The sequence below is a fragment of the Sebastes fasciatus genome, chromosome 6 (assembly GCF_043250625.1).
Source record: "Sebastes fasciatus isolate fSebFas1 chromosome 6, fSebFas1.pri, whole genome shotgun sequence".
Classification (NCBI taxonomy): Eukaryota; Metazoa; Chordata; class Actinopteri; order Perciformes; family Sebastidae; genus Sebastes; species Sebastes fasciatus.
This window is the reverse complement of record NC_133800.1, coordinates 14349696-14373980: the sequence shown is the minus strand read 5'-3', so window position 1 is coordinate 14373980 and position 24285 is coordinate 14349696. Positions and strand designations below refer to the sequence as shown.

General features: G+C 38.8%; 1 protein-coding gene across 1 annotated transcript; it reads left to right on the top strand.

Annotated features, from left to right (window-relative positions):
- The first annotated feature begins 12094 nt into the window (after nt 1-12094).
- Nucleotides 12095-23630, top strand: lmbrd2a (LMBR1 domain containing 2a). Its single transcript, XM_074637804.1, has 18 exons — nt 12095-12213; nt 13756-13973; nt 14220-14329; nt 15668-15766; nt 15884-16051; nt 16165-16375; nt 16501-16575; nt 16686-16790; nt 16893-17076; nt 18289-18470; nt 18598-18731; nt 18939-19044; nt 19191-19288; nt 20960-21063; nt 21749-21795; nt 21938-22046; nt 22757-22853; nt 22949-23630. The coding sequence occupies exons 2-18, from the start codon at nt 13800-13802 to the stop codon at nt 23010-23012; spliced, it is 2067 nt and encodes a 688-aa protein (XP_074493905.1). The 5' UTR covers nt 12095-12213; nt 13756-13799; the 3' UTR covers nt 23013-23630.
- Nucleotides 23631-24285: the final 655 nt, after the last annotated feature.

The window sequence follows — 24285 nt, the reverse complement described above, 5'->3', positions numbered from 1 at the left end:
TGATGCAATGGAGTTTAGTTTGGCAGCAAAAATCAGGAATTCACAGTTTGGCATGTGTGACGTGATGAACGCTGAGGTTGTGTATACGGAAAATTTCGAAAATATGTGTGTGTGTGTGTGTGTGTGTGTGTGTGTGTGTGTGTGTGAGTGAATGTGGGTGAATGTTGTGGGAAAAAAGTGGGGGAGAGAGTAAATGAAAGAGGTAGAGCTGAAGCCATCCTTTCTGACTCATACCAAGGGAATCCATGTTTGGCAGACATGTTGTGAAACGTTTCATCCGTCAGTCTGCACACACACACACACACAACATCCTGCTTCATGTGACCTCAGTAAAATGATATAACCTCTGACTGGCATGCATCTGAATATTTGCACGAGTGTAAGGAAAGTTCACTCACAAAGGCAATGAAACATTTTTCCTCTCGTCCAGAATTTCATCCAGGATTTGCTGACATGTGGAGATCAGAGCTGCAGATCAGTGGAACTATGGCATTTGGTTTGAGTCATTCAAAGCGCCAAATATTTCAATTCAGCAGCAATATCTTTTATATAATGGCACAGTTACTCACAATAATCCACAGATATTGTTGTGGACTGCCCTTCCCTTTGTGTAGTTGGTTTGATATAAGGAAGTTCTCAATGAAAGTGTTCAAAAGCTCTGTGGATTATTGTTAGTAAATGTGCCAGTCTCTTTGGAAAAATAATTTAAAAAATATTTTTTGCTACCTTGATCTCTACAGACCCAATGCCTAAAATTTAACAGTAGTGGATGCAGTGCTACGGTCCACTGCATCCTACTGCTGATTGAACCACATGTTGGCAAAATTACACTGAAACTGAGTAAGTAAGTAAAAAAAAAGAAGAAAAAAAAGTCAGATTTAAAAGTAGTTTTTGGTCTAAAATGTATAATGGTGTTAAATTTAAACCAGCAGTTTAACTGGCAAACAAGTGCGCGCACACATGCTGCAGATCAAGATGTTTGCAATTAGAGAGCAAATACTTCCAGACTGTAATCATTATTCATAATATAATGGAGCAACAAAGAACAGCACTGAGTCGTCGGTGAAATCGTCGAGAAGCTTGGATAACCATCATTAGCTTTGAACAAACGGGCAATTATCGTCTGAATTGCAGGGAGAGAGAATATGTACTGTGATACTACGGTCTTCCTCCGTCATCCCCAAGGACTCACAGACACTGAACAGCTTCTCTCAACACTTCAGTCTGAGGAGTTCGGACTGAGTCACCGGCTCATTAGACTGGCTATCATTGTCAGTGGCTGCAAATCCCACTACATCACTACTGTTAGGACATTAGCTGAAGAGAGGTTGGACATCTATGTTGGCCCAATCTGACAACTCACTATTAGAGTTGGATTTGATCTATGATGATCTCAGTAGAGTTTTTTTTACGATTGCTTAAGCACGATTTTGAAGACAGAGTTCATTTTGCCAAAACACTATACACAATTGAAACAACCACACACCCAAGTAGCAAAACACCTCAGATCTTTTGCAAAATTAAACACCTCATTCTAAACTGTACAAAAATGTTTAAATACCCAATTTTGAGCAGAGGTTTTGCTCTCTGAGTGTCAGTTTCAATAATTGTGCTTCATGTGTCTGTTTAGTGTGTTAGAAATTGAAAAAAAACTGTATTAGAGGATAAAAGATGTAATATTTGATGCTGCTCATGTAGCAAGAATACTGTTGGTATGGTGAAATCTGGAAAATCCTGAAATTATAAATAGCTTATATATTGATTAGGATAATGTACACTCCCTAGCCACTTTATACGTACAGCTGTACAGCTGAATGCAATCCAATGCAACAGATCTGCCACAAAGTCTACATTTAGGAAGATTATAATGTTCAAGGTTTTGTTGACACTGTCAGAGAGGTGTTTATTATTGAGGTTGAAGTTAGCGGTGATGTCACGGATGTGTGTACTAGGCAATACGATTGAGGACTCAAATACCGACACTGAGGCAGAACTGGTGGAAGAAAAAGGACTTCACTGAACCAGCAGGTCAAAACATAGGTATCAGATATCAGGTAGAAAAGACGGAAGAACCAAAGACATGGGAGGCCTGGACAATGGAGACAGCTCAGGCATGTGGCCTGGGGAGGGAACAGCGGAGAAGAAGGAGACCTCAGTAGGGGGGCAGGGGCAGGAAAGCCAGGTGGCAGACTAGCCAGCTCCAGTGTAGGCTGGACACTTCCAGACCCAACCCTAGCCAGCAGGGGAACAGACAGAGAGCTAGTTGGCCAACTGCTAGGCTGCTTCAGGGAGGTAGTAGGACGTCTCCAAGGCCTATTGAAGGAGGCTGGGACACGGGCGGATACGGGTCTTGAGGTATGGGGTCTAACACATGCACAGTGTAACTGAAACTGCGGTCGTGCGTTGCGATTGGCTCAATTTTTGGCGAGTGCAGACCAGATTTTACTGCGCATGTGTGGTCACCCAAAGATATGATGCGTTCTTGATGCGTGACCCAGCCTCTTTCAATAGGCCTTGGACGTCTCAGGTAAGCATGTGAGACACGTGAGATGGCAGAGCATGATCTGGAGGACGAAGGGGGACGCTGCAGTGATGAAGTTCTGGTAAAGTCTTTGGTTGGTAAAGTTCTCTGCCAATTCAGACAGCAGCTGACAGATACTGGAGGTGTTTTGGCAGCAGATTTGAAGGCCCTGAATGCCTTCAAATCTGCTGGACCTGCTGGGACCACGTTCTGCCAGTTTGTACTGGCATTGTGGACCCAAATGTAGACACTGAGCCAGAACTGGTTGGAAAAAAACACTTTAGTAATGCTCAATTGAGAAGCCAGACACGCAGCAGGTCAAAACACTGGCGGCAGAATAATCAATAATTGAACCATGATCTGGGAATGTGAACAGGTGTGCAGGTGGATGTGGGAGTCAGGTGACCAGGATTGGTGACAAAGTCCAAGGGCATCGGGTGGACAGGTTAGTTACTGACATCACAGCTCTCTATTCTGCACCAGTGTCAGTTATTATTTCTTCAGTAAAGAGTAAAGAATATTTGTCTTTTTTTAATTTCTGTAAGATGCGGTAAAAGAAATCACGTGAAACTTCACTCTTTCTGTATTATCTGGTGAGAGGACATTGGTCTGTCTGTCTGAAATAACTGAAGTTGAATATGTTAATGCTTCACCCCAGCCTTCAGGCCAACATTTCTTTCATAATCATTTCCAACAAATCCGGACCATTTCCAGAAATAATATTGCAAATTCATCCCTGAATATTGTGTGTGTGTGTGTGTGTGTGTGTGTGTGTGTGTGTGTGTGACAACAACACTGATAGGCCAGTTCCTGGCTCTCCCATCACTAAACCTCAGTTCATCTGGAAAGCTTTAAATCATTGGCACCCCACCGTTCCTCACCGCAGCGACCCACATGGCATCCGTCGCACAGCTATCCCAACAAGCAACAACAGACAACAGCCTCCTTTGTCCTGCTGTCCCTTTGCAAAGCAAGGGATCAGCTGATTGGGTCAGCTGAAGAGCAGGACTTGTAAATCGAAGAAAGGAAAAGAGAATCAGGCATCCTGCAGTAAAACGCACAGAAACAACAGAGAAACAGGTGAATGGGGCACATTGCCAAGGATGCTGAGAAGAAAATGTGTCGCCTCTGGACTGTGTATACTTTTGTTAATCACATTGTGGGGACAAAAATTTGAATCATCATGGGTACCCATCTCCCATTTGTGGACAAGCTGTTAGTTCCCACAAGGACTAACATCAGTGAACAGCATCTGACAAAAGGGAAAGCCTGTCCAAACCAGTCGCATCAAGAAGACTAAGATACAACATCTTTCAATATACAGAGAGACTGTTTCATTTGTGGTAAGGATAGTATCAGAGTAGAATGTCTGATACCTATTACAACAGATACAGGCAAGAGTACCAGAGACAAGGTCCGTAATGCTGCATCAGCTCCGGCTGGTGGGCGGTGCTTGGTATTTCCTCAACAGATCTCAACATGGCTGCCGGGTCACAAAGTTTCTCATTTTACAGCTAAACAGTACACTACAAGATGATTCTGAAAACATTTGAGGAGAGAAATAGGCATTACAGTAACAGAATATTGATTCATATTTGATCAGCGCTGCTTAGTTTGGTTGTAATTCGCGAGTGATTGACAGGCGGCTGGTTACCTTGGTTAACGGGGTAACGGTAGCGTTGTCTGCGGGTGAGGGCCGTTCTACTGTCAAGCTAAGCCACGGACGTTACCACAACATGAGGCTCTTTAGCTCCTCTCCAGTGGCTCCCTGTGGATTTTTAAAAATGGAAATGAATAACTGTGTTTTGTTTACATTTTAATTTGTATGTATCATGGTTGTAGGTCTATGATACGACGGAGTATTGGGGCCACATTGAGGGAAAAAAAATAGATCTGAGATTTCGAGAATAAAGTCATAATATTACGAGAATAAAGTCATAATATTACGAGAATAAAGTCATAATATTACAAGAATAAAGTCATAATATTACGAGAATAAAGTCATAATATTACAAGAATAAAGTCATAATATTACGAGAATAAAGTCGTAATATTACGAGAAAAAAGTCATAATATTATGAGAATAAAGTCGTAATATTACGAGAAAAAAGTCAGAATATTACTAGAATAAAGTCATAATATTTTGAGAATAAAGTCATAATATTTCGATAATATTTCGAGAATAAAGTCGTAATATTTCGAGAATAAAGTCGGAATATTACGAGAACAAAGTCGGAATATTAGGAGAATAAAGTCATAATATTAAGAGAGTAAAGTCATAATATTTCGTGAATAAGGTCATAATATTACGAGAATAAAGTCATAATATTGGGAGAATAAAGTCATAATATTACGATAATAAAGTCATAATATTATGAGAATAAAATTATAATATTACGAGAATAAAGTCGTAGGTTTACGAGAAAAAAAGTCGTAATATGATAATAAGGTCAGAAGTTTACGAGAAAAGAAAGTCGCAGTATTACGAGAATAAAGCCATAATATTATAAAGTAGTAATTTTACGTGCTATTTTCTTTTTTTCTCGTAAAGATATGACTTTATGCTCGTAATATTATGACTTTATTCTGTAAATCTCAGATGTTTTTTTCCTCAATGTGGCCCTAATACTCCGTAGTATATTTGCTCTTTGGCCCTCACTGCATTAGACTTATACACTATATACTTAGACTATAAACTGTGTTACCTTCATCACAATGCTCAAATGTTTTGCGGCTCCATTCCTGGGTTTACAAATCTATTTTGTTACTCCCTCCATCCCCTGGACCTTAAACGGAGGGGAATGTAACACTTGGTTTTTGGTTATGGCAGAGTTAGGGTTAGGGTTAGGCATGTGGTTATGGTTAAAGTTAGTCTCCAAGGAATGAAAGTAAATCAATGCAATATCCTCCTTGATGCCTTTGTTATAGATCATAAAGATTATACATGTGACACGTTTGTTTTTCTGTCTTTCTGTTCTGAAATAAAACAGTTTCTCACAAGTTTTACTGCGTCATCTTCCTTCTTTAACCATCCTATCATGGATCAAACCACTTCTCTGCTCTTGCATAAGAATCTGAATTAAAGAGACCGCAGCGCCTCAAATACTTCAGTTAGAAGGCTGGTCTCAGTTCTGTTAAATAGATTACATGGAGGAATGTGGAACAAAATGGGTTTCTGTTTTTTCCATCCTGATGTGACGATCTGTTCATTCATTGTTGGCTATAGGAGCCATGTGTCTTTATTGGTATCACATGCTCTAATGGGATTGACTGTAAAGGGAGAATCAGATCATGACAGACATATAATACTACAACTACTACTAAAACACTTCTGTACTTTTGTTTGTTTCAGCGTCTCTCAAAAAAGGAAATAGTGATTGCCTTTTGCTGCCATCATCAAATTACATAAACATTTGGAGAGAGATGTTTAGGCACTTTTCTTGTGCTGGAAAGTGAAGAAAATGAAGCTGATGGTTTTAATCTCATCACCTCATCAACTGCTTTTAACTACAGTATATGATAATCGGCTTCCTACTATAGGCTTTTAAAGACACAAACTTTCCCTCTCTCATACACACACACACGCACATTTTATACACAAATACACACAGGCCGTACCTACAATCTCAGCATCACAGAGTGTGTGCAGCTCCAGCTCGCCGAGTCTGCTCTACCGGGCCTAGTGGTGTCAGATGGGAGTGGCCCCATCCCAGGGGAGTGATGTATCCAGGACAGGTTATAGGATCTGCAGTCTACAGTGGCCCTCTGGGGACACACAGAACTGGGGCCACTTTGTTCACCGGCATCATTGTGCACGAGGGTTTCCCATGGATCAAATGTTACAGACTTCAAACCCAGGGGTCTCAGCGCGACCGTAGCCGTTGTTCAATGGGCACGATGGGAGACGAGGCTGTTCACACACTGTTTCTCACTGATCTGAATAAGGCCACACTGGACGTCGTCCCAGTGGCTCGTCGTGGCTGGATGTGGAGAAGGAGGGGGAGTGATGGCGGTGGGGAAGAGGAGATGCTATAGACACATGGATAAGAACAGCTCGGGTTGAACTCTGAGGAGATAGAGAACGAGTAAAGGCAGCGGAAGAGACAGAGGAAGTCTAGACACAGTAACAATAGCAGACTGAGTTTACCACACAGGAAAAACAAACTTCCCCTGCTCACCAGCAAGGAATCTCCTCTATTCCACACCACTGATGTGAAGTGTCCTCGAGCGAGATACTTAACCCCAAGTAGTGTATTTAGATTAGATCCTGATGGACAGGTTGGCACCTTGTATGGCAGCCTCTGCCATCAGTGTATGTGTGTGTGAAATGCTGACATGTAGTGTAAAGTGCTTTGAGTGGTCAGAAGACTAGAAAGGCACTATATAAATGCAAGTTAATTTACCATTTACCATGATATAGCAAAGAGAGACACCTTTGAAAAGACACAATCAAGGGTTAATCATCTCAAGGGTTCAAACACACGGATGAGAATGTTTGGTATGTGTTGCATGCTAGGACAGCTAGTCGGAGTACATACTGTACATGCTCCAGTGTACCATCAGACCTACATCTCCATCATTCATGGTTATCAGGAGTACAATATAGTCTTGTAACCATTTCATTTCAATAACCTGAGTTAAACAGGTACATATATCCCTAGATAACTGGGATATACAGTATGTACCTGTTAGAGTGCTAGATGTTAATAGGGTTGCTGCCCCTGATTGCCTTACCAGGTGCAGTGTTAATAATGACCTTAATCAGGTTCCCCTGTGTCTTTGCTACTAACTGTAAGTAGTGGTGCCTTCAAATGAAACTTGTGAGCTCGTGTTTACAACATGGGAAGTCGTGTACACATATGCTTGGCGTTCAAGTGGTTAAGTCGTGAGAACACCGCTGCTAAGCAAGAGCAATATTAACGTTACTGTCGGCGTCTAGAAGCCACAGAGGTTAACAATTTAGCAAGCTAGCAAGTGGGTAACATAATGCAGGAAATGCAAAGGCATAATGACAGAGGAAAAAGATGAGGTCGTTGGGAATATCAACATTTTCCTCAGACATATTATAAAATTACGGAGAAATACAATACTGTACTGAAAAATAACTTCCATGGCCTCCGCTATTTCTGACAACGTCAACAAACACGTCACAACTCGTGAGCTCTGAGTTTCCAGAAACTTTCCACTTATGAGGTTGTGAATACCACAAGAGGGGTCGTTCATATGGACTCTTCATGTGAACATGGTAAACACGACCCCATTTGAAGGCACCATAGCATTTGTATTGCAGAGTGGTGACACTGCTGAAGGCTGGATGGCAGTTTGTTGTCTCTAATCCGTCGTAGTTGCATTGAATCTTAGATAGCACAAGGCCTTGGTATAAACTGGGTTTGTGTTTCCCAAATTAACTGTGCCCCTTGCTGCCAAGGGGAGTGACCAGAAACCTGACCGAGTCTTTGTTAAAGATGTGCTTGAGGCTCTCAAAGATTTAAATATGACACCTTTCCTCTTTGTATCATAAACAACTGGACAAAGAGGCCCATCAATCTGTAAATAAAAGATAAAAATGATTAATGACAATAGAATAAGAAAGAGACAGATAATAGCAAAAGACAAACGACAATAGCATGAAGGGGAGATGGGTAGTATCTCACTGTATCACAGATCAGTTTCAGTCTCCGATCTGAGCTCAGTAGGGTTTTTTTTATTCACTTTTTGTTGTATTCAAGTATGATTATTGTTTCTCCCTAATGCCTTGATAGAGGCATGACTGCATGAACTCATATTATACAAACACAGTCCAGAGCATAATAATCATAATAATGAGAACCAGAATCATAATCAGCAGCAGCATACTAGCACTAAGTGTGGTGGTGTCATTGGGTTATGCAATTTGTTTTTAGTTAGTTGGATCATGTGGCTGCTGTACTTAAAAAAAAAGAAAAAGATTCAACAGATTTGTCTATTTTTATATCCTGGCCCTGAGAGAAATTTAATTTCAGCTATATTTTTATAGATGGAATGGAATATGGAATGATTAAAAAACTAAAATTGGATTTTTTTGTTTTTTAATTATTGCTAAGATGTTGCTTCATCTTTTCCCAAACTTCCTCTGATTCTTCTTTCCTTGCTGAGGTGTGTGATGCTGAAGATGTTTAAGGACAAATTCATTACCTCCATCTAGTGGTGGAAACTGTAAAACAATAATAATAAAAGAAACACTAGTCTACTACTGTATCACTATATTCAGTGCAGATAACAGATAAGTTAATTTTAACAGAAGAAATGTCAGTGGCAACAAAAACAGTGCTGGATCAGATGAACAGGATGCTTCTCACTACGTTCAGAGCCAGGTAAACGGAGATTATGGCTTTGTTTTAAATCCCACATTTTTAGTACGTACTGCAGCTTCCCTGACAAAATACGTACTGTTGCATGCAGTATACATACAATGGAGACATACTACTTCATTATAACATTGCGCCTTAAACTTTGACCCTCTTGCACATATATCTGTGCAGAGGATTGTGGGTCAGAATAGCCAGAAAAGCATGCTGGCTTGCTGCAAAATGCAACCGCATGCAGTAGGACATCCTGGTAATTGTGGCATACTGCACTTGACACACTATGCATTGGGACATACTAAATCTTTTTCCGACATTCTAAACAGTATGGTAGTATGGGTATTTCCCAGTATGTGTGAACATGAGTCTGTCATGTACCTGTCTGTCTATGTGTTAGGTGTAAGAAGTGTTAAGTGTGATCAACAGAGATTAAGACCAGGCTTAATACAGAGCAGAAGCAGAGTAATGATCTAAGAAAAACAGGTTCAATATATATTCTACAATAAATGAGGGACTAAATCTCACTCACACATGTTTATTGAAGAGAATACTGAGGATATAATTAGGGCATTATGGTCTGAATGGTCACACGGCTTATTACACTAATCTGAGAGAGAGGAAGAGAGAGATTGAAGGGGTTAAGGTGAGAATGTAGGCTGACAGATGGCCTCACTAAGCACCTGCCAATGCAGCCAGGTTTTATCTGTTCTGTAACTCAGCACTGCAGAAACAAGACGGAGGCAAAGCGACAGAGAGACAGAGAGCAAGAATGTGATATGAGCAACACGGTCACTAGTAATGGACTGCTGATCTACATTGAGCTTTAACAGATTTATGAACCAGATGGAGTTGATGGACAATATTCTAGAGGACTGGCCGGAATCTCTGGACATTTTTGGGTCAGTCTGGTTGGACGCACTGGGTGTGTCCAGAGCGGCTGAAGACTGGTCTGTTTGTCTGAATCTTGTAGAACATCTGTGTCTGGACCTGATAAGCCAGATGGACGTTTTACTTGAGCACCGAGGTGTGTGCTTCAACGTGCTGGGCCCTCTGTACGCTGACGACCCATATGTGTGGATGCTCCTCCACTACTGAAATAATGGATTGAAGATGTTTTTCTTCCTTTGGTGCTGTTTTTCCATCTTTGTCGGCTGGAAAGCATTTTTGACCACGAGGTAAATCCAAAGCTTTCCATCACAACAGATGCATCTTTTGGAGTGCAGAGTGTCCACGTAGCCTTTTCAAGTTGGCTCTGCTTTAACACGCAATGGACATGGACAGGAAATGTGACAGCACTGGCATCAGTACACTGAAACTTTTTTGATTTATTTTAGTGAAAATGTAAGCGAAACAGCTCGCCTCTCTTGCTAAATGTTGACAAATTAATTCAATGGATGTTTCATATTGAAGGACTGGATTGTGTGGATTTACATCTGCAGCCATCAATCACAGACTGAGTGAACAATTTAATATGTGTGAATCTGAATGAGATGAGGAACTTAAACAATATGTTGTTTCATTGCAATAAAATGTCATAATGTGATAAAATCTGCATGCCACAAAAGTTTCATTCTCATTTCATGGCTGTTGATGAACGCTGTATCACCATGCATGCCTTTCAACTTTATCTTAATCTTTCAACGATCAACAGACGATATCCACTCACTGTTTATTAGAAACAGACAATTCCTTCTCATTTAATATTACCAGTTTTCCAGTAGGCCTACACATGTGCTGATCTAGACTGACGCTTTTTCTGTATAACACAATATTTATGTCTGTGAACTCATTATGGTCCTGCTGAAAGAAAGGTGAAATTCAGTGATTGGAACAATCAAGTCGAGTCAATTTTGATTTATTTAGCCAAATTTGTCTGGGAGGGCTTAAAGTCTTGCTTTGAATAAAATGTACAACTTTTTAAATTATACAAATTATAAGAATAAGAAGTACTCAGATCTTCTACTTAATAGTAGCAATATCACAGTGCAGGAATACTCTGTTACAAGTTACATAAAAGTAAAAGTAAAAAGGTATTAGCATCATTATTATGTACATCGCTTTAATATGGCAGCTAGTAAATGTGTGGCTAACTAACTTTCATATACAGTATATTAGGCCTACTGAATTTCACCTAAGGGATCAATAAAGTCTTATTGATATAATAATACATGATGGGTTATTTATTGATATTTCCTAGCATTCTGAATTTGCAAAGTAATTTAAATGATCAAATAAATGTAGTGAAGTAGCATAAAAGGTGCAATATTTGTCTCTGAATTGGAGTGCAGAAGATAAGATAAGATATACTTTTATTGTCCCCTTGGGGACATTTTTCCTGGACTCCGTCCAACTGCAATTACAAACACTTAATTAAAACAACATCAACAACAGTAATAAACGATTCCACACAAGACAGGGAAACAGTTTCACAGAAATAGATGTTTCAACACATACACAGTGCACGTACATAATGAAGGTCACTGTGTCACAATATTTTGCAATATATGTTTGTTTCGTGGCTCTATGCCCTATGCCAGGGGTCAGCAACCTGTGGCTCCGGAGCCACATGCAGCTCTTTAGCCCCTCTCCAGTGGCTCCCTGTAGATTTGTTTAAAAAATTAGTGGAAATGAATAACTGTTTTTTTGTTTACATTTTCATTTTCATTTATCATTGTTTCATTGTTGTAGGTCTACGGTAGGACGGTACGATGGAGTATTAGGGCCACATTGAGGAAAAAAATAAATCTGAGATTTCAAGAATAAAGTCATAATATTACGAGAATAAAATCATAGGTTTAAGAGAAAAAAAAGTTGTAATATTATGAGAATAAAGTCATAATATTATAAAGTAGTAATTTAACGTGTTATTTAATTTTTTCTCTTGTAAAGTTATGACTTTATTTTCATAATATTTATATTATGACTTTATTCTGGAAATCTCAGATGTTTTTTCCCTCAATGTGGCCCTAATACTCCGTAGTACATTTGCTCTTTGGCCCTCACTGCATTGGACTTATATACTAAATACATAGACTATAAACTGTTACCTTCATCACAATGATCAAATGTTTTGCGGCTCCCGACAGATTTTTTTTCTGTTGCCTAAAATGGCTCTTTTGAGAGTAAAGGTTGCTGACCCCTGACCTATGCCAGTGAGTGTCCCAGTGCCTGGTTTCCTGTTTGAGAGATTACTTGCCTACATTACCCAGAACTCCTTGCTGCTGCGTTACGTGATGTAGTTTCAAAGGTTGTGTACATTTGTCAGCCTCCACGTCTGGAGAACACAATGTGACAGTACATTCAGTTTACCGCTTTACAAGCCGCAGCCTGAGAGAAGACATTCAGACGGTAAGAAGCAGCTCCTGTAATGAAATTAATCACAGACTGTCTGTTGTCTACTGACTGAATCTATTCACCGACGATCCGGATCAATGAGACAGCACAGAGCCGCTATATAACGTCGTTAGCCCCGTTTATATAGAGGCTAAGCTTAGTGCTGCTTTGTTGCTGCTTTCTAAGAATTAAACATGACCGCAGTGACTGGATGAAATCATTCAGATATTTAGAGGTCACCACAATTCAACTCTGGGAAGTAACAATAAATTACATTACATTTTAGATGGTTGCTATAAAAAAAATGGAAAATATTGCTGTAGGCTAGTAGGCTGGCAAGCAATAGCAAGCCTACAAGTACCATAATAAAGAACTGATTTTTGTAGGACCGCTTTGAACCACATCTCTTTTTTTTTCTTTTTTTTTACAGAATCACTGTACTTTTTTACTGAATTACTGAATTACTGTCCTTTTATTTTACAGAATAACTAATTTTTGACTTTTACAGAATTACTGTAATTTGTTTTTACAAAAATACAGTTGTTTTTTTAAACAGAATTACTGTCCTTTGTTTTACAGAATTACTGTCATTTTTGTTTTTTAATGAATTACTGTCATTTTACAGAATTACTGTCATTTGTATAACTGAATTACTGTCTCTTTTTTATAACTGAATTACTGTCATTTTTTTATAACTGAATTACTGTCATTTGTATAACTGAATTACTGTCTCTTTTTTATAACTGAATTACTGTCATTTTTGTTTTTTACTGAATTACTTTAATTTTTCTTTACATAATTACTGTCTCTGTTTTTTACTGAATTATTGTCATTTTCTAACACTGTTTGACCGTCAAATTACTTGATTATAAAGGAATATACCTGTGTGTTTGCAAAGTTGACCTCTTTATAACTACAAGTTATTTATAATTTATATTTTTTTGTACCATTTTCAATAGCATGCCATTGAGTTTCCAGGCACCCTTTGATATCCATACATTTCTTCTCATGAAAAACAATAACACTCTTGCTCGAGCTTTGTCGTTCATCACAGCGTACATCATGTTTGCATCAGTTGTTGTCACAGTTACAATTACACAAATGCAAATTTAAAAAGCTTGCACCACATTACCTTATGACGTCATAAAAGTCTGCTAACAGATTTTCACATTTTACAGGTATTAATAAAAAGTCTGCAACAATAGAACAAATATATTCAAGTTTTTAAAACACAACAACATTATTTGCAGAATGATTAGATGTAATACATGTGATTTGTAGTAAATGGGCTAAAAACTACAAAACCACTGGTATGGTCCTTTTAATTTTTTTATTTATACCCTTTTTCTACATCTGTCTTGTTCAATCTGTCTTGTCTTTAATTTTAAATGTTTCCCTCATTTCTTCTTTCATGTCCTCCTGCTCTCTCCCTCCTCACCTCCTTAACTCATATCGCTGTATCATGTAGTGAGTGTTCAGGTCATACTGTTTCTCCCTGTTATCCAGCAGATAAGAGCTGATATCCAATCAGTTTGTTTCTCTCTTTTCCCTCTCCAGTGTGTCATCATGAGTTCCTGACGTCCGTCTCTTCATTCATCGCCATGAGTGGTGCTGCGCTGGCTGTTGTGGTCGTAGTAGTCTTCCTCTTGGCCCTCTACCTCCTCCAGCGCTATGGAGATCTGCGGAAACAGCAGCGGATGGTCCTGTTGGGGACGCTGCTGTCCTGGTACCTCTGCTTCCTCATTGTCTTCATTCTGCCGCTCGACGTCAGCACGGTATGAAACCACTGCAGCTCTTTAAAGTGTGATGTCTTTTCTCCTTGGTAACGGTAGTTGTTTGGATATTCTGAGGATAAAAACAGGATGTGAGTTAATTTGTGTTTGTGAGGACAATCTGAGTCTGAGTGAGGTTGAGCTCTGTGTGTTTATTTATCCTGCCTCCACTGTACCATTGTGATGTGATGAATAGGCTTCATCGTGCAGTGTGTTTGCCTGACTGTGTATACTCCGCTCCTCTTTTAGACCATTTACAACCAGTGCATTCTTGACAATGCAAATCATCCTGCTCCTGGAACTCGAGCACGACACACTAATCAGACAGACGACAACTCCTCTGTTTATCCACCCTTCAGGTAAACCAGATAACGTTTGATTTATTGCCACAGTTTGCTCATTTCAAAGTTATGTATTTCTCCAGATTGTGCTCCAGGACAACCAACAAGATACAATATATATTCTTTTAGCTGCATGTAAGTAAAGTATGAAAACAAATATTATTTAGTCGTTGCATGTCGATTCATATTCATTCATTCTACCTTTATTTTTACTTGGAAATATATTGAGGTCATGTGTGATTACGAGACCTTATTTGCTCAATTATATTATAATAATTCAGTTGTGGTCAAGTCCTCTGCAGCAGAGTGTCTGGTCATAAAAGTGTCTCGTAGACCATAGACATTTAATAGACCATAAACATTTAAAAACTTGGTTTACACACTGGGTTGGTAAACAATTTCAAGGATATAGGCCTCTGACAACCAGTATACAATATTGACTCTAAGGGCTGGTTCGTGTTTTCTCACTTATCACTTGTGATATCTCGCCATGCAGATGGTATTGGTATCATTCAAGTTTTAAGACATTCACCCCACCCAATGAAGGTGATTGAAATTACATTTATGGTGCTCACAGCATTCAAAAATTACATTTAGAAAATTTTGCAACAACATGTCTTTCTATTAACAGCGCTCAGTTTAAACTGGGTCTACTCAGTTTTTATTGATGCTAGGTTTCAGTAATTTGGAAACTAAGTGTAGGATTTTAACTTTTCTGACTGTAAAGGAACAGTATGTAACATGTTGGGGGATCTATTGGCAGAAATTGAATAAAATATTAAGAAGTGTGTCTTATCTTTAGTGTATAATCACCTGACAATAAGAATCGGTAACATTTTTTGTTACCTTAGAATAAGTCGTTTATATCTACATAGGGAGTGGATCCTCTCCACGGAGTCCGACATGTTGCACCGACATGTTTCTACAGTTGCCCAGAACGGACAAACCAAACTCTGTTAACTTCTCCTTCTTGAGCCGGTGTCGATGACGTTTTTCGCTGCCGTCGCCGCCACTCTCTTTCTCTTGCTTCACAACTCACTTCCGACGTACATGCACGCTCTACGCAATGACTCTGCTCCAAATGGGCCAAGAGAGGGCCATTTGCGTTTTCGCGTCAGCCACTGTAGTTCTCCAACACGCTTGGCACGCTTGAGGCTTCAGTTGGTTGCAATCTCCTCACCTCACCGCTAGATAACACAAGATCCTACACACTGGGACTTTAAGTCTTAGTATCCAAAAAGACACTGTGGTAGACAGCTATGCACATCACTACAGTTCAAAGTGTGTTCTTGCAACTTAATAAAACTGTGTGTATACATGTATACTCCCATTCTCCTGTGTGTATGTATGTTACAGTATAACAAAGGTTTGCGAGGAGCCATGGAGTTACATCCCAGTTGGCATCCTACCGGTGTTCTGGAGAGTTGTATACTGGACTTCCCAGTTTCTTACTTGGTAGGATACTCACTTACACACCCACGACTTTAAATGCCATATATTACACCTTTTGTTATAAACACAGTTGTGTTTTACTATATTGACTCTGTCTTCTGTGTGTGTGTGTGTATACAGGCTGCTGTTGCCCTTCATGCAGTCTTACGCACGGTCGGGAGCTTTCTCCAGAGTCGGAAAGATTAAAACAGCTCTCATTGAAAATGCTATCTATTATGGCACCTACCTCCTGATCTTCATCTCTCTGCTCATCTACGTGGCTGCTCACCCGAAGTGGAGATTCACATGGTAGGTCAAGTGTACCTCAGTTCAGGGTACGTTAGATGACTGAAGTTGTTCTGTGTTTGTTTTCTAAGCTGATTTGATGTCAGTGCATTGATTTATCTGTAAAACATGTGCAGGAGAGAGCTCCAGACCATCGGCATTACAGCGGCCAACACCTGGGGGCTCTTCCTCCTGGTGCTGTTGCTAGGCTACGGCCTGGTGGAGATCCCACGTTCTCATTGGCTCTCATCTTCCCACGGTTACCTTCTGGCCAAGACCTACTTCAAGGCAGCAAAAATGGCTACTGAGAAGGCATCCGCTGAGGAGAACCTAGCAGATGTTATGGAGGTGAGATTTTATATACGATTCTGTGCTAAATCTGAAAGTGTTTAGGGAATCCTTCAACAGATTTTGCATGTATAAAAATCTGAATTTTGCTCTTTAAAAAGAACGATAATATTTTGTATTATCAGGAGGTGGCAGGTGTCCATGAATCTGTCAGGTACAACCACTCTCTCCGGAAGTGTGTGGACACCATTATTACAAAGGTGAGAAAGATGAGGCCATTTGTTCATTAGATTAAATACACCAAGTTTTCCTTTTCAAATGTTGCATTTACAGTTTTTACACTCTTCATCTGCGTGTCGTCTCATTTCAGTGTCCCACTGAGTACCGAGAAGAGATGGGAAGACACGGGGAAAGCTCTTCTGGTGAGCAGAATGGCCTTCCCACCAAAAGGGCCCTGACTAATCTTCATAAGAAAGTAAATATTATTTTTTAACATTGCACTGTGGTGGTTTCAAGGAAACAATGCAAAAATATGTCAGCACATGAATTTGTGGATAATGATTATCTTTTGTTTCAGGTGATCTCTGCTGTGCAGAGACACGGTCAGACTCAAGTTCAGTGGTCTATCTTGATGGACGAGGCCTTTCATCTAGAAGATGTAGCTAAAAGTCAGAGCAGCCCGGTCCGACACTTCGTCCACAGCTTCCCCTCAGAACACCAACACGGCTGGATCCGTCGGTTCATCTACACTCCTACTGTGGGTGAGTTCAGTCAGGACCAACATCTTAAATTTACAGATGGAAAGTAAGGACAGTTACTAAAATACTTAATTTATGTACAAAATGAAGGTACATCTGATTGAGTATTTCCATTTTGTGTGACCTAATTTACATTTCAGAGATAAACTTTTTCCTTTACTGGACTTTTAATAGCCTGCTAGTGTTTCTTTGATTTCTTTTTAAATATATTTCCTACAACTGGTCATGTCTCTCATCTACATTGGTTTCCTGGTATCCTAAATGCTGCTATTTTTTCATTCCAGTCATTCTGGCCCTCTTATAAGTATCAATGTAGACCCAGTTTGCAAGATAAATGCCCTTAAACAGTGTTTCCCAACCTTTTTCCTTATGGGACCTTTTTTCTATCATTGAGTGACTAATTGAGACATTTTATGGATATTTCATATTATATTCAATGCATAACAATAACAGTACAGAACAACTGATAAACTATACAATTAAACCAAATAGTGAAGACAACTGCAGGAGGTTTGTGTAAAACGAGCGATTTGGATGAATTTTGTTTGGATTATTTCCTGTGAATATTGCATCAGAGATGAGTTTTCCTGTTTTTTTAGGAACTTTAGGAATTTTAATAAAATTCTTTGTCTGTAATATGTATTTTTACATTTTTTAACAATCACACATACTTAATAGGCATCTTTTTGACAAATTCCGTGTTTTCTTCTCCCAGACGCTTAGAAAAGTACGCAGTTGAAACAACCAAAGAGCGAATAGAACAATCTATTCGCTCTTTGGTTGTTTCAACTGCGTACTTTTCTAATACAGGACGAGGCTTTTTAGCAGAGAGTGAAGGCTCTGTGAATATAACTTGCGTTCAGGTCTTCACCGTGCAAATGTCAGTTATTGGCAGCTTAAGTACAAACCCAAAGTACTTAAGAAAAGCATGATGTTTAGTACTTAGTATTAAAACAGAAAAGACATCATGGAAGTAAAGTATGAAATACTGTTGTTTCCAGTTTTTCTGGAAATCAATACCTGCAGTGTGTGTCTTGTGTAGACTCATATGTATAACTGAAATGTTCGTTTGATTTCTGTGTGTGTGTGTGTGTGTGTGTGTGTGTGTGTGTGTGTGTGTGTGTGTGTGTGTGTGTGTGTGTGTGTGTGTGTGTGTGTGTGTGTGTGTGTGTGTGTGTGTGTGTGTGTGTGTGTGTGTGTGTGTGTGTGTGACAGAGTGGTACTGGGAGTGTGTGTTCAGGCAGGGTTTCTACAGGCTGCTGGCAGTTCTCCTGTGTCTCCTCTCAGCAGCAGTCGTCTGGTCCGAGTGCACCTTCTTCAGCACACGACCCGTCCTCTCCCTCTTCGCTGTCTTCGTTCAGATGGCTGAAAAAAAACACAACTACATTTGTATTGAGGTGGGCACATGAGGCACACACCCAACAAACCTAAGCTTTCACAGCCTGACATGTATATTCTTAACAACATCTAATCCATCCAACTAACCTGCCTCCTCTCTCTACTTGTTTTGTTTCTCTCCACCAGATGGTGTGCTTTGTCAGCATCCTCTTCCTGTGTGTCTGCGTCTACTCCACAGTGTTCAGGATACGAGTTTTCAACTACTATTACCTTGTGCCACATCATCAGACTGATGCTTACAGCCTGCAGTTCAGCGGCATGTATGTTCCTCATAAAAGTCACAATATAAGATATTTATTTCATATAACAGGTGTAAGAGGCATCGTAAAACATCAGCCTAAACTCCATCATCATCTTTTACAGTGAACAGCATCATAGAGCACCTTTTCAATAGAGCAGCAGAGTTCAGTCTGGTCTTCTCACATTATGATATGTATTATGATATTGATAGATATTTTTCTTCTCAGGTTGTTTTGTCGTCTGACCCCTCCTCTATGCCTCAACTTTCTGGGCCTGATTCACATGGACTCGGCCATCTCACACCAGGACAGAATACAGACGTCCTACACCTCTGTGGGTCCCACACAAACATGCACATACCAACACAGACAACAAATACATATAATGCACACACTCGTTTAAGTGTATGATCACAAAAAATATGTGTAGAAATGTAAAAAGTCTCTGATGCAATGTCCCTCTTCCTTTCCCTCTGTCAGATCATGGGCTCTATGAATGTGCTATATTTCATATCTGATGGGTTCTACATCTATTATCCCATGCTCGTGTTGCTGCTCTGCTTTGCCACTTTTTACAGGTAAGCCAATAACTGCTAACAACTAAACACTGTTTTCATTAATTTAATAGAAATACTACATTCAAGTGTAGTTTTGGTTATATATTATTTGCTTATTGCAGATATATTGGTATCGGTGGATAAGTAACAATCATTTGCACTACAGAAATGCCAAGTTTTAGATAATTATTCTTTAAATAGACAAATCTCAGAGACCAATATCAAGAATGTTTTTTTATGATGTGTGTTCATGTTTCAAAAATGTACTACCTATATTTCGTTATCGGATTTTATCAACTTTCCGATATCATTATCAGTATATCGGCCTCAAAAATCCAGTATTAGTCGAGCTATAATGCTTTTACATTATGACAGGGATTGTTAAAAAAATATCTGAGGACAACCTTCCCAAATAAATGAGAAAAAAACATAACATGACAAAAAAAGGAGAAAAAAAAAAACTGGGCTGTAAATATGTGTTATGCCACTGCCAGCTGTAATGACCACAATAAATATCCTGCTTACCCTCACCCATCACTGCCTTTATGAATTTGAATTTAATGTATTCAGGGTCATATTTCCTCACCACACGCTTTGGAGCTTTTCCTGGCGCAGGGTTGTCTCCCACATCACTTATTCGTTTTAAAAACAGATCCATTTTGTGTCACTGGATCCGAGGGAACGTTATCTAGCTAACAATGGCAACACACGTCTGTCTACCTGATGATGTGTCGTGATCTGTGTGGTGATATGCAAACGTAACTTTTTTTTATTTATGTGAATTCTTGAGCACATTTAGATGTAAAAATAACTTGCTTTGTATATTACCAAAAAATATATTTTTTAATTGAATCTAACCATTTGGCAGTACCTCCGCAGTCCATTAGATGTCGCTCTAATAGACATGCCCACTTTATGATAATCACATGCAGTTTGGGGCAGAAACATGCTGTTTTTTAATGCAGTATAAATGTGTTATTTTCACCTATTCTAAAATGGTGTATTCAAATATTTCTGCATACTGGGGTCCATAACAGTCTTGGAATTGCATTAATTGGGTATCAGTGTAAAGCTGAGACTCTTGTGGATCCAATGAGCCCAATTGTAATCATGTGTGATGATGTTAGTCCCCATAGTAGCCATTTCATGTTGCTCTGAGGCCCACCAGTAGGCCCTGGCCCAGTGAGAATAGCTTCATTATGATAATATAAATGGTGAAATAACTTAATTTAGTTGTGTGTCTCAATGGTGTAACTTAATGCAGTCTCATGCCTATGTTGAGTAAAGTCTTATGCAAATGTGTGACACTATTCCATCATTATGTGTAGGATTATAAAGGGAAAGGACACTGACAGTGAGTGTGTGGACAACCACTCCTCTCCCTTTCCATGCTGTTTTTTGTCCTGCTTCTGTAAACACTTGAGGTTGGATGTGCACACGATCCGGCTCTTTGGTACAAGTGGAATCCCACTCATGTATCAGTTCGCCTATTCTGGCCATGTAATCCCCCTCTGATATGATCAATGTGATCAACTGATGGATATCATATAGCTTGGTGGGTAACAGATCAACACTGCCCACGACGTCTGTGGGGAAGGAATCTGCTTGGAGAAACACATCTTCTTGTTTATGTAGCACATAAAGAATATATGTTTAACAGTGTATTTGTAATTTTGTGTCTGTTTTTTTTAGCCTGGGCTCTCGCTGTTTGAACCTCTTTGGCTTCCATCAATACATTACTGATGATCACTTGACCTCTGACCTGGTGGATGAAGGCAGGGAACTCATCAGAAGAGGTACTCTCATCACAAATTCAATTAGGGCTGCAACTAACGATTATTTTTATTGTTGATTAATGTGTAGATTATTTTCTCGATTAATCGATTAGTTGTTTGGTGTCTATAAAATGTCAGAAAATGATGAAAAATGTCGATCAGTGATGGCCAGGATGACGTCCTAAAATGTCTTGTTTTGTCCACAACTCAAAGATATTTAGGTTACTCTCGTAGAGAAGTAAAGAAACCAGAAAATATTCACATTTAAGAAGCTGGAATCAGAGAATTTAGACTTATTTCTCAAAAAATTACTCAAACCGATTAATTGATTATCAAAATAGTTTGATAGCGATTGATTTAATAGTTGACAACTAATCGATTAATTGTTGCAGCTCTACATTCAACCACTCACTATTTCTGATGTATCTGCTCCAAAGTGCAGTATTTGTTTGGCTCTTTTATTAGTTTTATAAAGATGAGCCACATTATTGCAGATGAATTATTTCTTGTTTTTTTATCTCTTGTTTCTAGTGAACTTAATTGTTAGTTATTAGATCAAGCAGGTTACTTCACTGTTCATTATTTTACTTTTACTATTTATTTCTTATACCTCAGTTCACGTTAAGTTGTTGCATATCTAAAAGTCATTAATTGTTCACTGCTCACTGCTTTTAAACAATATGCAATACATTGTGCTCTTTTGTAGAAAGAAGAAAAAGACAGAAAGCTGAGGATGGAGAAAATCGAAGATGGGTTAGAAATGTTTATTCTATCAAATCATTTATCTTACAAGAAGCCAAAAAAAAACCCACCGAATTTGTTGGCTCACTGCTTCTACTGGTTTGTGTAAAGTGTGTTGGGGAATTTATGTCTCTTGTTTTGTTTCCTGTTTCAGGCCTGGAGGGAGCGGTATGCTGTCCAGGGGGCAACTGGGCGGAGCAGAGCTGGTTACACTGAGTTGAAGGATAACCAGAGCAGCCCTGTCACAGAGATCAAGAATAGTGGTAGGCATTAAAGAATAATATAGTATAACTACTATAATCGGGGGGGAAAAAAACATGTTGCACACAGCTACTAAAACTAATATGATAAGGTGTTTCCAACAGGGTCTCGGTCAGTGGTGGAAAAACTACTCAGATTCTTTACTAAAGTAAAAGTTGAAATACTGTGGTCTAAATATGACTTAAGTAAAACTGCAGAAGTATTGTCAGCAAAATGTACTTAAAGCATCAAAAGTAAAAGTACTCATTCTGCAGTGTTATACTATTATAGAATGTTATATTATTCTGTTTAATCCCTAACGAATACATGTAAAAGCAGTTTAATGTTGTAGTTCGTCAATGTGGAGCCAATGTTATATACATTGTATACTACTGGGTAGATTAGTAGTATAGTCGGCTACTGCATCATATCATATTACATGTTTTTTTATGTTAAAAGTAACTATAAGTGTAAAAGTGTAAAGTAGAATAGTTCTTGCTGAAATGTGGTAGAGTAGAAGTAGCATAAAATGGAAATACCAAAAGTACAAGTATGTCAAATTTGTACTTAAGTACAGCACTTGAGTAAATGTACTTACTACATTACACCACTGGTCTCAGTAGACAGCTTGATTTCATATTTTAATGCTTGTTTGTTTATGGATAGTTTACCGCAAGACTGTCACTTATATCCATCACAGTACACAGTGTATACTTTAATCTCTCTTCTTCAGTTATCACATTCACCAGAAGAAATGGAGAGGAGGAAGAGGAGCAGCAGAGAGGCTTACTGCGAGATCATTCCAGTGATGAAGACTCACCAAACAGAAGGTATGTTTTTTGAAACATAGTTTAATTTGAGCTGAATATCCATCATGCATGCTTCCTTAACCACTCCCTCTGTCTCTCTGTGTCTGACACTGTAGATCCACAGGAGGACGTTACTTGTCTCTGTCACCTTCTCGGACGGGAATCTTTGACGATGTTTGATAGACAGAAGACGTGAAGGGAGAGCAAAAAAAGCTAGTACATGCTGGAACTGGAAAATGAAGGACTAAAGACTTCTTGAGGGAAGACTGAATGCTAAGGATTATACAGTATCTCAGGGAATAAAGAGGAAGATGATGTATCTCAGACATGGACAAACAATCAATTACAGTCATTATTCACTGAAAGAGAATACTGTGATAAACCTGCAAAGCCAAACCCTTTTGAATGTATTTTTGATATTGTCTGTCAAGCAATAGTGTTTCACAAGCATAGATTGATGGATGAACGAGATGAATAGCACAGTTACGCACTCGCAGTAACTTGAGATAATCGCACATGATACATGTGGAAATGTATTGTAGTCTGAATATTTCACCACAAGAGTTGATACATTTTATTTTTGAATAAAATAGCTCACTATGCTGTGAAAACTAAACAAAAATATAAACTGATTAAGGTACTCAAAGGGAAAAAATCACTAACTTATTTCATGTTGGATATTTTATTTGGGAAAAAAATAACTTGTTTGTGTGTAATGTAGTCTACAGCCAATTGTTTTCTGTAAGGTAAGTTTTGTATTTTGTGTATATGATAATGCATTAAAATATAATAATTTTACCCATTTAAGCAATCTTCATTAGATGATGGATGACTTACATGTGATGCACACAAAGCACTGTCTTATTAAGATCTAAAGTTGTTTGATATCATAAAAAGGAAGGCAAATGTTTCAAAAGCTAGTGTAAATATAACCTTCAAGTCAGGGTTGGAAATTAGCACCAGCCACCAGCCAAATGCTGGTAAAATATACTAGTGGTTGCTAGATTTTCATCACTCACCAGCCAAAAAAACAATGGTAATCTGTTTGGTGGCCAGTAGATTTTTATATCCACTAGCCACAGTGGCAGGTGGACCAAACATGTAATTTCCAACACTGCTTCAAGTTCAGGTAGGACTAAATGAAAAGTAAAACTGTTATTTTTTTGTTATCCGTCTCCATCCTTTTTTAATAAATATTGACAATTATTTTAATGTAAATTACTTCCTTAACATGAATTAAACATTAAACATAATTTATTTTTATTCATTATTCATTTTAGTGTTTTTGTCTAGTTTATTTGATTAGCATTTTTAACCTGATTTAAGGTAACATTTCTAGCATTAACAGGTGACTTACACTGGACCTGTGTGCCCGTGCTGCCTTCCAGTGCTCCTCGTAAACTACAGTACTATTCTGTAATCAGCAGTTGACAAGTCGAACAATTAAAATATC